The sequence below is a fragment of the Bos taurus genome, chromosome 6 (genome assembly GCF_002263795.3).
Source record: "Bos taurus isolate L1 Dominette 01449 registration number 42190680 breed Hereford chromosome 6, ARS-UCD2.0, whole genome shotgun sequence".
NCBI lineage: Eukaryota > Metazoa > Chordata > Mammalia > Artiodactyla > Bovidae > Bos > Bos taurus.
Window position 1 is genome coordinate 66,269,362 of NC_037333.1, and position 16,146 is coordinate 66,285,507.

At 37.7% G+C, this 16,146-nt stretch overlaps 2 protein-coding genes across 11 annotated transcripts in view; one reads left to right on the top strand and one right to left on the bottom strand.

Annotated features, from left to right (window-relative positions):
- ATP10D (ATPase phospholipid transporting 10D (putative)) overlaps positions 1-2,775 on the top strand; it is a 136,222-nt gene extending 133,447 nt beyond the window's left edge. For 6 of the 8 annotated variants that reach the window (XM_024993335.2, XM_024993338.2, XM_024993337.2 and 3 more), the window contains one exon: positions 1,193-2,775. In XM_024993335.2, the coding sequence (XP_024849103.1) occupies positions 1,193-1,523 (331 nt within the window). In that variant the 3' untranslated portion in view covers positions 1,524-2,775. Of the gene's footprint in view, positions 1-1,061; positions 1,124-1,192 lie in introns of all 8 variants that reach the window. The other 2 variants (XM_024993336.2, NM_001105628.2) reach the window with 2 other exon arrangements.
- A 394-nt stretch (positions 2,776-3,169) lies between these two features.
- CORIN (corin, serine peptidase) overlaps positions 3,170-16,146 on the bottom strand; it is a 309,411-nt gene continuing 296,434 nt past the window's right edge. For all 3 annotated transcript variants that reach the window (XM_005207933.5, XM_024993569.2, XM_002688245.6), the window contains 2 exons: positions 15,640-15,773; positions 3,170-5,713 (listed from right to left, as the gene is read on the bottom strand). In XM_005207933.5, coding sequence (XP_005207990.1) covers positions 5,531-5,713; positions 15,640-15,773 — 317 coding nt within the window. In that variant the 3' untranslated portion in view covers positions 3,170-5,530. The remainder of the gene's footprint in view (positions 5,714-15,639; positions 15,774-16,146) is intronic.

The following is a 16,146-nucleotide window of genomic DNA, read 5'->3' on the forward strand; positions in this document are numbered from 1 at the left end:
GCAATATAGTGGCAGAGAGCTTAGCTGAAGTGTGTTCTACTGTTATGTGGAAAGCAGAATTTGTAAGTGATGAACTTGGGTATTTAGCTGAGGAGTTTTCAGTGTTGAAGGTTTGGTCTAGTTTCTTCTTGTTGCTTATTTATAGAAACTTGGCAACTGAACAACAACCTGGAAAAATGTGAAGGAAAAGAGATTGAGGGAAGGTACTATTAAGTCCAGAGAAACTAGATTTAGAAAATCCTCAGCCCACCCAGATTTCAAAAGTTGCTAAAATTAGGCAATTTGCTATTGGGAGTATGCTCGAAAGAGAGGGCCAAGAGTGTGGCTGAACAGCCTTTGCTGGTGCTGAAGAGATTGGGTGTGTGACTCATGGATCCTCTCAGTCACCTCAGCAGTCACCAAGGAAGCAGGTGAGATACACAGGAAAGATCTGTGGCGGACCCTCTTATCTAATGGCATAAATGCCCATTAGATACATTGGAGACTGAACAAGGTTTTTGCAAATGTTCTTGTTATTTAGTTGCCAAGTCATCTCTGACTCTTTGCGACCCTATGAACTGTAGCCCACCAGGCTCCTCTGGCCATGGAATTTCCCAGGCAAGAATATTAGAGAGGATTGCCATTTCCTTCTCCAGAGGATCTTCCTGACCGAAGGATTGAGCCCATGTCTCCAGCACTGGCAGGCAGATTCTTTATTGCTGAACCACCAGGGAAGCCCCTAAATACTGTCAGCTTGGTCTGAAGGGGTCAAGTTTGTGGTAATTTGTTACAATAGCCATAGAAAACTAGAAGCTAGCATTTTAAAAAATACTGTGCCAACGCTCTGCCTGCTTATTGTCTCATTTAACTTAACAGACTATTGACTAGGGGATTGTTGAAGAAACTAACACCTATGGCATTAGTACATCTCTGGTCATTAACATGAAAACATTAAGACTGTAATGTAGCTCTGTTGGTATCTCTACTTTTATTACAGATTTTATTTTTTATTGGACAATCAGGAACTCATTATTTTCTCAGTGTTTAATAAACATTAATTTCATGTTATCTCCATTTTATAGTTCACTTATCCTCCTCCTTTACCTCAAGAAGGGCCACCAGACCTTTTTACTTTTTCTAATCGGTGAGTATTTTTTGTGGTCCATAATGCATTCGAGGTGAATGTAATTCTGTGATGCTTTTTGTAACCTAGGTTTATATACAGAGTTCTTCAGGGATCCCTCTTTCCATCTCCAATTCTGAGGGCAAAACACTTGGACAGACTTCCTGCAGAGGAGAGGATTGAAGCTCTCAAGAAGTGGAGAGGGACTGGGCAGATGGATCAGTTGACATCTAAGTATGCTGACCACTCAGCTGTTGAGTCAGAGAGAATACCCATTTATGACCCGTCTGCTGTCTTTGCAGTGATGTCGGCAACTGCTTGTGCTGTTGAGAAAGGAAACTTACCTGTATGTGAAACTGCTTTAGACTCGGACTTCTCTGAAACTAAGGCCTCAGGGATGGCTGGACCCTCAAAGGATTAAAAAAAGCAGGATATCCTTCTTGGAGATGCCAGTATTCCATCAAGTTTGGGAAAGCAACTTTGAAGAGGCTCCTTTGCCAAAGCAGCATGACTTGATTTTTCCTTAAGGGACGGGAACATTTTACTGGAAATGTTTGGAAGAGCCTATGTGATGACCTTTACTGTTGGTTTGTGGATCCATGTGTAATGGACGTTAGAATTTGACCTGGACAGAGTTTAGAGAAGTGAAATATGTAATTCAGATTCAAATGCTTTCATGAAACTTTTTGGATTTTGTGAAAGCATTTTAGTTGTTCTATAAATGCACATATTTTCAAGAGGATTCATTTGGGACATATATTTATTTGACTCTGCTCAGTGTTCTCCTGAGGTGGAGTCTTCCTGAGAAAGGGGCAGCGGGGATACCAGGGGTCCATGGAGATGCATTCCTCTCTTGGCTTCTAGTCAAAAGAAGACTTTTTATGAGGTCTGCCTCTGTACACATGCTGTCAGTGAAGTGATAGAGGCCATAGGTAAGGAAAATGGAATCAATTGAGTCCAGGCCACCTTGGCAATTTCCTGTATTCTAAAACTGACAGTAGCCAGATCAAAATGAGACAATCAAAGCAATCTTCAAGAGACCATTTGAGGGTTTATCGTCTTTACCCTATAACTTTCCTGGCATGCAAATACTTTCAAGCTCTTTTCAACCTCTAAAAATGAGGTATTATAAACTGACACTGATACAGGTGATTCTCAGGAGAATTCTATGAGGTTCTTAGATTTGCTTTTAATTACATTTAGGACCAATTAGTCCTATACCAAGGTCTATACCAAGTCTATACCAAGTCCATTGCTGTTGCAAATCATGTATGCTGGCTTTAATTGAAACAAGGAAACTAGTTTCTACCATAACTGCCAGGTATTATTATAAGATCATGTATTCTTGTCGAGTTCTTTTAAAATTCTGTATCCATTCATCTGAAAATTATCAGCCAACCCAGAACTTCCTTCATGAAATCTGCATGCTAATGTTCTGTGTCTGTATCAAGCTCTTTTTAATGACTATGCAGCTGTGTTCTCAGGGCTTAAGTTTCTACCTGTTGCCTACTGTTCTGTTCTGATATTTTTTGTAGCCTTCTAATATTATTGCAAATGGTCTTTTATACAGACTGATTTCTAGCATATCCAAAATCCCATATGGCTAATGGAGGTAGCTATCTGCTTTCTTATGATTTTTTTAAACTTTTTAATAAATAACATATTAAAAGCTGTCATAACTCTGATACTCATCAAATCCAATAGTAATTGATACCAGAACTGAGAAGGAAAATCGCAAAGCAATACCTTTAAAGAGTATTGTTTGACCTATCCTTATATGGTAAAGTCAGTGGTGTCATATCATCTGTTATCTTCATAGCAACTAGCATTTATTCCTTGAGATCATCATCTTCTGATAAATAAAAATTTAGAGAGAGATTCACTTAAAAAAGATTAGAATCTAAGGAATGAGTCCAAAAGACTAAAAAAAGGTCAGTCTCTCTGATATAAATTATCTGTACACAACAGTTCATGTTATGGGTCTACAACTTCTTGCCTACAATTCAGCAATCCCAGGAACTCTGAAAATTAAAAAAGTTTTCATAAATTAAGCACAAATACAATGGGTTAAACAGATACAAGACTATTTATTTAATATAGTTATTCATATATTTTGCCACAAAAATATTAATAATTTTATTACTGTGCTACTAAACATTTTAATATGCTTTTTAAATTTTTTAAAATTCTGGATTCTGAGACACATCTGGTCCTCAGGCAGAGATTTGGGGTCTTTATAAAGCCTTTAAAGATTCTCATTTCCAAGTGAATAACTCTTATGCAAAGTTTCCTAAGCTAATGTTCCAGCATTTTCGGTAAGTATTCAGCATATTTTACCAAATTTGAGGGAGCCCAATTTGCTCCTAGTAGCCAAGAAAAATTAACAGTATATATTTGTGATATAATTTTTACCCCAAAAGATTTATAAAGGAATTGGATTAGATTCCCAAAATGTGTTCTAGAAGACAAAAATCCTTATCCTCTTACCAGGGCTAAGGTTTTCCTTGGACACTCAATGGGTGATTAGAGATTATCGCAGACTCTTTCAGACTAATCAAATCGTGGCATTTAAAAGAGCATGTTCCTGGGGGAGTGAGATAAAAGACAAGTAAATTTTGATTGGTGGGAAACTGACTGCCAACGTATAATCGTGGGAAACATTTTCTGGGGCTTGCTCCATGTTTTACATCCAATTCAAATTATACCATTTTATTTGTATTAAGGGTTATTTAAAATAACTACAGTATATACATTTCACTGAACATAAGTTGAGCATAGTTGTTCCATTATATGACAGAACTGATGTATGTTCTTAAGTTTTCATACAGTTGTGACCATAATTTCAGTTGCTGGATTTTATATTCTCGATAGGTTTATACAAACTATAGAACAAGAGATGAATCACATGGAAAGTGTCAAGACAGCTTTGTGAATGTCACCTATGCAAACACATAGAAGAGAGTACAAAACGACGTGTATAAAACTGCAGGTAGTCTCTGGGGGTGCTGGGGCAGCCCAGGCTGTGGGGGAAATCCTTTGTTGTTGTTTAGGTGCTTAGTCGTGGCCGATTCTTTGAGACCCCATGGACTGTAGCCTGCCAGCTTCCTCTGTCCATGGGATTTCCCAGGCAAGAATACTGGAGTGGGTTGCCATTTTGTTCTCCAGAGGATCTTCCCAACCCAGGGATTGAACCAGTGTCTCCTGCATTAGCAGGAAGATTCTTCACTGCTGAGCCACCAGGAAAGCCCATAAATTAAATTAGGTACATGTGAATATTTGTGTTTTGAAGGTTTTTAGTGGGGAAAAAAATACTTTAACCACCAATTACTTTATAAATTGATGTGCATCATGACATAGTACTTAAAAGCATATTTAATTTTTTAATTATCAATGGGAAGAAATGGCAACACCAGCTATTAAATATCTTTTAAGAAAAGTTACAAAATGTTTTTATTCATGCAAAAAGTTTACTGTGCTTTGAAATACATCTCTGTGACCTTATTGGTATGGCTGGACAGAGAAAAACTGAAAAATACTTAGGTATGGGGTGCAATTTAATTTCCTTAAAAAACTGCATCTCTCCACTCTATAGCAAGTCCTCCTTTAGCAAAGTTTAACCTCAACTTCATTGTCACAAAGACAGAAATTTTTCCCACAAATAGTTTCCCAGTTGTCAAAATCTCAGTTGGCTAACTGATACAGAGTGAACAAACCCTAACTCTGGGAAGGGTCTATGGAGACTTTTCTATGCAATTACAGCCTGGATTTAAATTCCAAATGGGCAGTCTTTTCATATCAAGTGCTAATATTGATGTGAAAAGAACTTTGTTGTCAATGGGATTTGCTCTTTCAGCTACCTAAGTGGATGCTCTGTCTTTCATAAGTTCTCAGAATTATGCAAACTTTAGAAGAATAATAACTTAGGCATGTAAGTTATCTTGGCTTTTCATAAATCAAAAGCAAGCCTCTGATGTTGTTATTGAAATTTGCCACTATGCTCTTATGCTGGAGAAATTTTCATTTTGCTGGCAAAGATTCATTAGCCTGGATCTCAATGTCCTTTTGCGACTGGACAAGAGGGAACTTTCTCTAACCTGTTACCCTGGTGCCTACACTCTTCTCTTTCCCAAGTTGACCATTTCACTTTACAGTTGAGGTTAGGCCTGCCTGGCAGAAGAACAAACTCTGTTTTGCTTTGGTTTTTAAAAGATTTTCATTCAACTTGAAGTAAGAGAAAAACAGAACTGGAAAAAAAAAAAAAAACTGCCTGAAATTCGACTGAGACAAACACGACCATTTGCAGTGCACTGTGGAGCATTCCTGTCTATGAAAAGTGCTCCTGTACAGCTCTCTACAGGACGTCCTCCACCGTCGGAAAGGCCGTTGTCTTTGAATGTTGCTGGAAAAAGTCTCTGATCATCTTTGGAATTAGTTCAGGAGAAAGGTACGGATGTATATTTGTCTTTCAATCCATTTGACAAAGTATGTCACGTTGCTGTAAACTCCAGGCCCCAGGACTTTGGAAAAGCAGACGGAGCCCCATGAAGTTAAGCCAAACAATGTCCACTGTCCTCCCGGCTTCTCACAAACCAGAGGCCCACCACTGTCACCCTGTAATGAAGAGCGGTGGATGTTAGTCACTGGTATTTCAGAGCCCTCGTGTGTCCACGCTATCCTGAGGGTAAAACAAAGCCCAACCCAGCTTAACCAATGTCCTGAAAAATTTCAACAAAGGTCTCATTGTTAATGTGTGAAGGGAACATGCTGTCCCCTACATAAACAGAACTTCCAAATGAACATTTTAAATCTTGATCTTTTAAAGAATAGAGGTGGCTTGGGAAAGGGCTATATTCTTTTTTTTCTGTGAAATTGGAGGACATTTTGTCATTTCTCACACTTAATCAAAATATATCAAACTTTTTTTTTTAATTTAAGTATATCAGGACTGAGTCCCTAACTGATCTAATTCTTTTAATTTTGATCCAGTTATAAATGTAGAACATGTTCAAGGATAAAGTTTTCTCACAAAAAATAGTGCTAGAAAAATCTAAAAATAAGTCACTTCCAGGATTCTTGCTGTGTGAATGAATGTATTAAGTAAAACACACTCAGGGTAAGAAAAACTTAATACTTACTGTATTTAATAGAAAAGAATTAGCATGCTTAAATAGAAAATACCACATAAGAATTACAGTAAAACTTATTATAATGCAGACATAGAGATTCCATTTGCATAGAGACGTTCATTCTTAATATTTAAGTCTAGGTATTATAGTTAAGTGAAAGTGAAATCGCTCAGTCGTGTCCGACTCTGCGACCCCCATGGACTGTAGCCTACCAGGCTCCTCTGTCCGTGGGATTTTCCAGGCAATAGTACTGGAGTGGATTGCCATTTCCTTCTCCAGGGGGTCTTCCCAACCCAGGGATCAAACCTGGGTCTCCCACATTGTAGACAGATGCTTTACCATCTGAGCCACCAAGGAAGGCTAAATATTTCTTTGAGCCACTTTTTTTTTTTGCGGGGGGAAGTTGGGGGCACGTGGCGGCAAGAATACTGGAGTGGGTTGCCATTCCCTTCTCCAGGAGATCTCCCTGACCCAGGGATTGAACCCGGGTCTCCCGCATTGTAGGCTGATGCTTTACCATCTGAACCACCAGGGAAGTTATTACAGTTAAGTTTTATTCACTTTTCTTTGTCCACATATAATTAAAACACTATGGCTTTAAAAATGCTAATATTTTCTACATCTGAAAAGATGAGACTATGAGAGATGTGTTCTGCATGGCTTCAAAAGAGAAGGATAGATACTGTAGAAAATAAGTATGTGGACTCATGACAGATATTTACAAAATACTCCTTGCTTTGCAAGAATTTCAAACTTGGAAGTGTATCTATGGTCCTCCCACTTGGTAATGTTGAGAAATAGAAATCATGTTTATCGATGCTCTCCCAAACACCTTCCCTGTGTTAGTTTATTTAATTCTCATGAAATAACTACAGGTTAATAATTATTATTTACATGTTACTACTTATATAAATATAAATATTTAAATATATAATAATAATTGTTATAATTTATCCCTCCCTGCTTTGGTATCTATGTTTGTTTTCTATGTCTGTAAATCTGTTTCTGTTGTATATATAGATTCATTATTTTTTCAGTTCAGTTGCTCAGTCATGTTCGACTCTTTGCAACCCCCATGGACTACAGCACGCCAGGCTTCCCTATCCATCACCAACTCCCAGAGCCTATTCAAACTCATGTCCCTAGAGTCAGTGATGCCATCCAACCATCTCATCCTCTGTTGTTTCCTTCTCCTCCTGCCTTCAGTCTTTCCCAGCATCCGGGTCTTTTCCAATGAGTCAGTTCTTCTCATCAGGCGCCACTAGTTTGCTTTTGCTTCTATTTCTTTTGCTTTGGGAGGCTGACCTAAAAAAGTATTGCTACAATTTATATCAAAGAATGTTTTGCCTATGTAATCTTCTAGGAATTTTGTGGCATGTCTTATATTTAGGTCTTTAAACTCTTTTGAGTTAATTTTTGTATAATTATAATTATGTATAATTTTTGTTGTAATTTCATTGATTTACATGTAGCTGTCCAGTTTTTCCCAACACCACTTATTGAAGAGATTGTCTTCTTTGCATTGTATTCTTGCCTCAGAGATTTACCATAAATGTGTGGGTTTATTTTTGGCCTGTATCCTGTTCCACTGATCCATATGTCTGTTACCATGCTATTTTGATTCCTGTAGCTTTGTAGTATAATCTAGAATGAGTATGTCTCCAAGTTTTGTTCTTTTTTTCTCAGAGTTGCTTTGTCAATTCTGGATCCTCTGTGATTCCACATAAATTTTAGAATTTTTTTTTTTTTTACAGAACTAGAACAAATAAAAGTCACAAGTATTTTGACAGTTCAGTTCAGTTGCTCAGTCATGTCTGACTCTGCAACCCCCATGGACTGTAGCACACCAGGCCTCCCTGTCCATCACCAACTCCTGGAGTTTATTCAAACTAAGGTCCATTGAGTTGGTGATGCTGTCCAGCCATCTCATCGTCTGTCGTCCCCTTCTCCTCCCACCTTCAATCTTTCCCAGCATCAGGGAAAGAGTTCTTCACTGATCAGGATTTTTTAACAGGGGTGGCATTAAATATGTAGATTGCTTTGGGTAGTATGACCATTTTTACAATACTAATTCATTAAATCCTAGAGCATTGGATATCTTTCCATTTCTTTGAATCATCTTCAGTGTTCTTTACAATGTTTTAGTTTTCAGTACATAGGGGTTTTCACCTCCTTGGTTAAGTTTATTCTTAGGTATTTTTTAACATGATTTTAAAAATGATTTTTTTTCAATTTTTTCTTTCTGATATTCCATTTAGTGTAAAGAAATGCAAAAGCTTTCTGTATATGAATCTTGTATTCTGTTACCTGGCTGAATTCATTTATTAGTTCTAATAGTTTTTGTATGGAGACTTTAGGATTCTCTATATACAGTATCATATCATCTGCAAATAATGACAGTTTTCTTCCCCTTCAAGGTTTTCAGTTTTTCACCATTGGGTATTATGCTAGCTGTAAGTTTGTCACAAATCACTTTTATTATGTTGAGATATAGTCCCTCTATACCCACTTTGTGGTGTGAACATTAGCAAATTGAACAATAAAAACCATATTATCATCTCAATAAATGTAGAAAAAGCTTTGGACAAAACTCCATACCCATTTTTTAAAAGTGGGCATAGAGGGAACATAACTCAGCATAATAAAGGCATATATGGGCTACCCTGGTTCAATTTCCTGGATCAGGAAGATCCCCCAGAGAAGGGATAGGCTACCCACTCCAGTATTTTTGGGCTTCCCTGGTGGCTCAGTCAGTAAAGAATCTACCTGCAATGTGGGAGACCTGGATTCAATACCTGGGTTGGAAAGATTCCCCTGGAGGAGGACATGGCAACCCACTCCAGTATTCTTGCCTGGAGAATCCCCATGGACAGAGGAGGCTGGCGGACTACAGTCTATGGGGGTCACAAAGAATCAGACACAACTGAGCACAGCACAGCATGTGACAAACCCACAGCTAAACATCATACTCAGTGGTGAAAAGCTGAAAGCATTTCCTCTAAAATTAGGTACAAGACAAAGATGTCTTGTCTTGCCACTTCTACTCAACATAGTTTTGAGAGTCCCAGCAATAGCAATCAGAGAAGAAAAAGAATAGTAATCCAAATTATGAAAAGTAAAATTGTCACTGTTTGCAGATGACATGATAACTACATGTAGAAAATCCTAAAGATGCTACAAGAAAACTATTAGAACTCATCAAAGAATTTGGTACAGTTGCAGGATACAAAATTAATACACATAAGTATGTTGAATCTGTAGACACTAACAATGTAAGGTCAGAAAGAGAAATTAAGGAAACAATCCCATTTACTGTTTCATCAAAAAAATAAAATACCTTGGAATAAACATACCTAAGGAGACAAAAGACCTCTACTCATAAAACTATAAGATACTGATGTAACAAATTGAAGAAAACACAAATAAATGGAAAGATATACCTACCATGTTCATGGATTAGAAGAATCAGTATTGTCCAAATGACTATATTACCCAAGGTAATCTACAGATTCAGTGCAATCCCTATCAAATTACTATGTCATTTTTTGCAGATCTAGAACAAAAAAATCTTATAACTTGTATGGAAACACAAAAGATCCCAAACAATCAAAGCAATCTTGAGAAAGAAAGAAAAGCTGAGAAATCAGGCTCTGTTACTTCAGAATATATTGTAAAGCTACAGTAATCAAAGCAGTATGGTACTGGCCCAAAGACAGTCTTATAGATCAATGCAACAGGATAGAAAGCCTAGAAATAAGTCCAAATAACTATGGTCAATTAATATGACAAAGACTGCAAGAATATACAATGGAGAAAAGACAGTCTCTTCTTCAGTAAGTGGTGCTAGGAAAATTGGAGAGCTACATATAAAAGAATGAAATTAAAATACTCCTTAACACTATGCACAAAAATAAACTCAAAGACCTAAATGTGAGACTGGATATTACAAAACTCTTAGAGGAAAACATAGACAGAACACTGTTTGATATAAACCATAGCAAGATCGTTTTCAATCCACCTCCTATAGTAATGAAGATAAAAACAATAACCAAATGAGATTAAATTTAAAAGCTTTTGCACAGCAAAGGAAACCACCAAAACAAAAAGACAACTTACAAAAATGGGAGAAAATATTTGCAAAGGATGCAACTAACAAGGGATTAATCTCCAAAATATACAAACAGCTCATGAAGCTCAATATCAAAAAAAATCAAACAACCCAATCAAAAATGGGCAGGAGAGAAACATTTCTCTAAAGAAGTGTTACAAATGACCAAAAAGAACATGAAAAGATATTCAACGTTGCTAATTATTAGAGAAATGCAAATCAAAACTACACTGTAGTATCAACTCAGACTAGTCAGAAGAGCCATTATCAAAGTCTACAAACAGTAGATGCTGAAGAGGGTGTGGAGAAAACGTAACCCTTCCTATACTGTAGGTGGGAATGTAAATTGGTACAATCACTATGAAGAATAGTACAGAAGTTCCTTAAAAAACTAAAAGTTACCATGTGATCCAGCAACTCCTGGACATATATCTGGGGAAAAAAACAATTCAAAAAGATACATGCACCCCAATATTCATTGCAGCACTATTTACAATAACCAAAACATGGAAGCAACCTAACTGCCAATAGAATGATAGGTAAAGAAAATATACTACATATATATGATGAATTATTATTCAGCCATGAAAAAGAATGAAATAAAGCCATTTGCACCATCATGGATGGACCTGGAGATTATCACACTAATTGAATTATGTCAGAGAAAGACAAATATCACATCACTTACATTTGGAATCTAAAGAGATGATATAAATGAACTTATTTACAAAACAGAAATAGACCCACAGGCTTAGAAAACAAACACAGTTATCAAAGGGGAAAGGTGGGGAGGGGGACAAATTAGGAGTTTGGAATTAACATATACACACTACAATGTAGAAAACAGATCACTAACAACGACCTACTGTATAGCACAGGGAATTCTACTTAATGTTATGTAATAGCATACATGGGGAAAGAATCTGATAAAGAATGGATATAACTGAACCACTTTCCTGTACACCTGAAACTAACACAATACAATAACTCACCTATACCCCAATATAAAATAAAAAATAATTATATATGTACATATTACCATTTTAAACCTTATTCCAGTTGTTTTTATAGTTCTTTGAGTTCATTTATTTTTTTTTTTTTCCTTTTGTGCTTTGATGATTTTCTTTTGAAGTGTGCTTGAGTTCCTTCCTTTTAGGTTTTTGTGAAACTATTTTCTATGTGTTTAATTTGTGATTACTATGGAGTTCAAATATGTTGACCCATTACTATAGCTACTTGCTTTAAATTTATTATAGTCACTTTTACAAAAATTCTGATTGCTTTTTAATCTCTGTACTTGCATATTTAAGTGATCTTCAGTCCTTTTCAGTTTCAACATCAGTCCTACCAATGAACAAACACCCAGGACTGATGATCTCCTTTAGGATGGACTGGTTGGATCTCCTTGCAGTCTGAGGGACTCTCAAGAATCTTCTCCAGCACCACAGTTCAAAAGCATCAATTCTTCGGTGCTCAGCTTTCTTTATAGTCCAACTCTCACATCCATACATGACCACTGGAAAAACCATAGCCTTGACTAGATGGACCTTTGTTGGCAAAGTAATGTCTCTGCTTTTGAATATGCTGTCTGGATTGGTCATAACTTTCCTTCCAAGGAGTAAGTGTCTTTTAATTTCATGGCTGCAGTCACCATCTACAGTGATTTTGGAGCCCAGAAAAATAAAGTCAGCCACTGTTTACACTATTTCCCCATGAAGTGATGGGACCAGATGCCATGATCTTCGTTTTCTGAATGTTGAGCTTTAAGCCAACTTTTTCACTCTCCTCTTTCACTTTCATCAAGAGGCTTTTTAGTTCCTCTTCACTTTCTGCCATAAGGGTGGTGTCATCTGCACATCTGAGGTTATTGATATTTCTCCTGGCACTCTTCATTCCAGCTTGTGCTTCCTCCAGCCAGCGTTTCTCATGATGTACTCTGCATAGAAGTTAAATAAGCAGGGTGACAATATACAGCCTTGATGGACTCCTTTTCCTATTTGGAACCAGTCTGTTGTTCCGTGTCCAGTTATAACTGTTGCTTCCTGACCTGCATACAGGTTTCTCAAGAGGCAGGTCAGGTGGTCTGGTATTCCCATCTCTTTCAGAATTTTCCACAGTTTATTATGATCCACACAGTCAAAAGCTTTGGCATAGTCAATAAAGCAGAAATAGATGTTTTTCTGGAACTCTCTTGCTTTTTTGATGATCCAGCAGATGTTGGCAATTTGATCTCTCGTTCCTCTGCCTTTTCTAAAACCAGCTTGAACATCTGCAAGTTCACGGTTCACATATTGCTGAGGCCTGGCTTGGAGAATTTTGAGCATTACTTTACTAGTGTGTGAGATGAGTGCATTTGTGCAGTAGTTTGAGCATTCTTTGGCATTGCCTTTCTTTGGGATTGGAATGAAACTGACCTTTTCCAGTCCTGTGGCCACTGCTGAGTTTTCCAAATTTGCTGGCATATTGAGTGTGGCACTTTCACAGCATCATCTTTTAGGATTTGGAATAGCTCAACTGGAATTCCATCACCTCCACTAGCTTTGTTCATAGTGATGCTTCCTAAAAGCCCACTTGACTTCACATTCCAGGATGTCTGGCTCTAGGTGAGCCAGATCACACCATCATGATTATATGGGTCGTGAAGATCTTGTTTGTATAGTTCTTCTGTGTATTCTTGCCACCTCTTCTTAATATCTTCTGCTTCTGTTAGGTCCACACCATTTCTGTCCTTTATCGAGCCCATCTTTGCATGAAATGTTCCCTTGGTATCTCTCACTTTCTTGAAGAGATCTTTACTCTTTCCCATTCTATTGTTTTTCTCTATTTCTTTGCATTGATCACTGAGGAAGGCTTTCTTATCTCTCCTTGCTATTCTTTGGAACTCTGCATTCAAATGGGTATAGCTCTCCTTTTCTCCTTTGCTTTTTGCTTCTCTTCTTTTCACAGCTATTTGTAAGGCCTCCTCAGACAGCCATTTTGCTTTTTTGTATTTCATTTTCTTCGGGCTAAAACTCCAATACTTTGGCCACCTGATGCAAAGAGCTGACTCATTTGAAAAGACCCTGATGCTGGGAAAGATTGAGGGCAAGAGGAGAAGGGGACAACAGAGGATGAGATGGTTGGATGGCATCATTGACTCAATGGACATGGGTTTAGATGGACTCCAGGAGTTGGTGATGGACAGGGATGCCTGGTGTGCTGTGGTTCATGGGGTCACAAAGAGTTGGACACAGCTGAGCGACTGAACTGAACAATCCTTTTACATATTTGCTTCTCCTCCTGTGATTTTTTTTTTCTTTCCAATAGATTGTTGCTTCTTTTCTACTTAGAGAAGACCCTTTAATATTTATTTTAAGGTTGGTTTAATATTGCTCAATTCTTTTAGTTTTTGCTTGTCTGAGAAATTCTTTATCTTTTTCTATTCTAAATGATAATCTTTCTAGGTAGAGTATCCTAGGTTGAACATTTTCTCTTTCAGGTTTGAATATATCATGCCATTTCCTAGAAGTAGTGATCATCATATTCATAACTTACCAATGCCATAAACCTAACTAATGAGAAGCCCTGGTGGCTCAGTGGTGAAGAGTCTGCCTGCCAAGGCAGGAGACATGGGTTCAAACCCTAGGTCAGGAACAGCCCCTGGAGGAGGAAATGGCAGCCCACTCCATAGTCTTGCCTGGAAACATCCATGGACAGAGGAACCTGGTGGGCTACAGTCCATGCAGTCACAAAGAGTCAGACACAACTGAGCACACAAGCCCAGCCAATAAGCATAGGCCTTTCAAGGGGCTGACTAAATTGTTCTGTCTGAAAGCCTGATTGATTTTTAAGCAAAATTTACTGGAAATATTTTGATTAGACATATTCCAGTCTTTTCATCTCCTCTTATATAAAAGAATTAAGATCCTGATTTATGCTGTGCTACACAACTTAGTGACTGAACCACCACTACCACCACTTATTTATGCTAGTTATTAAAATGGGATATGTTTACAGCATCCCTACATTTCCAGATCAGAAACTTAGCCACATAATTATTTAGAACCTATTTTTTGGAGGATTCTGTGCTAATGTCTAAACAAGTAAGGAGCTATTTTTACCATAAAAGGGCCAAAAGTCCACTTGGATAATGAGAAAAACTTTACATGAAAGCAAAATCTAAGGGCTATAAATAAAGGAGTCTTCAAAAGAATGAGCGATTGCTTCCAGCTGGAGGGGAACATAGGATCCCTTAAGAGTAGATTTTGAGCTAAGCTTAGTGAGATAGGTAGACATGTTAGCTGGAAAACAAGTGAAGCAGCAGCGATTCGAAATGAAAGAAGGATACAGAGATAAAGGCACAATTTGGTCCTCTTTTCCTTTTCATAATAGTAGACTTCAGGCCAAAGTTTGGTTTCAATATTGAGTCCCTTGGTTTCTAGACCTTAACAGAGGACCATGGCCTGCGATGTGTCCTGTTGAGGCAGTTGAGGAAGATAATGAGAGGTTCTGATGAATAGACTTGGTAAAAAAGTAGCCTTTTGTCTCTCTTCTTTTATCTGGGGTTTTGTTAGAGAGCGTCTGGTATGTGTCTAAGATGCCCACAGTGTGGAACTGCCACCACTAAAGAAGTTGACAGGACCCAGTTCTTATTAGACATTATTATATGAGCATGACCACACCCATGTCTATGTTGGGCCTTAATTTCTCTTTCAAGAATCAGCCTTCCATCCCCTCCCTTGAGCAGTTACCATTTCATTATACAGTTGAGGTTAGGCCTGCCTGGCAAAATAACAAACTCTGTTTTGCTTTGGTTTTTAAAAGACTTTCATTCAACTTGAAGTAAGAGAAAAATAGAATTAACAACAACAAAAAAGCTGCATAAAATTAGACTAAGACAAACTTGAACATTTGCAGTGCACTGTGGAGCATCCCTGTCTGAAAAGTGCTGTAGAGAGCTGTCCTGAGGCCCTAGTTCTTAGTGAACCTCCAGGTCATATTGGCAATACAGAGAAATGTGTTCACATTAATCCTTGCTTCTAGGATAGTTAGTGGCCAAGCACATTCATAACTTCATTCTACCACCTTAGTCCTGGGTGATATGGGGTAAATTACTTAACCTCTATGGTCCCTTGTTTCCCACAAGTGATGATTGTGAGAATTCAGTGAGTTATTAAAAAGTATTTAGAAGAGATACTGGAAACATAACAAATTATTTTCAAAAAACTTTCCCAAAGAGCCACACATGAATAATAATGAGCCTATATGGACCCACTGAACCTATTGCAGAATTGAATCTCTTTGGTAAGCACTGAGCAACTTACCATGCATGAGTCAACCGTGCCAGACTCATAGCCAGCACAGATCATCCGGTTGGTGATGGTCTTCATGTCAAAGTAGGACTGACATTGTTCCAGAGAAATAACACGTACTTCTCCCTCTTGCAGCTTAAAAGGCACTGGATTTTTTTTTTTTTTTAAGAGAAATAAAACATGAGGGTAAAATGACTCAAAAATTAGGCTAGTCATACAGGAAATCATTACATTTTTATATCAAGAAAACCATATTCTTAGAATGTTATTTCAAAGACAAAGCTCATTTAGACTCAAACTTTTCCAATTAGAAGTGCTGATGGTCATTCCATTAGTCAAATGCCTCCATTTTGTTAATGAGAAAATGGAGGCACAGACTGGTTAAGTAACCTGGCTCATGGTTTCCCTTTCATTTTTTACAAATGGGTTTTCTAATTTATTTTTTGTGTTTTGGTTGCACTACACAGCATGCAGGATGGGTCCCCTGCCCGATATGGAACCCAGGCCTCTGCAGTGTAA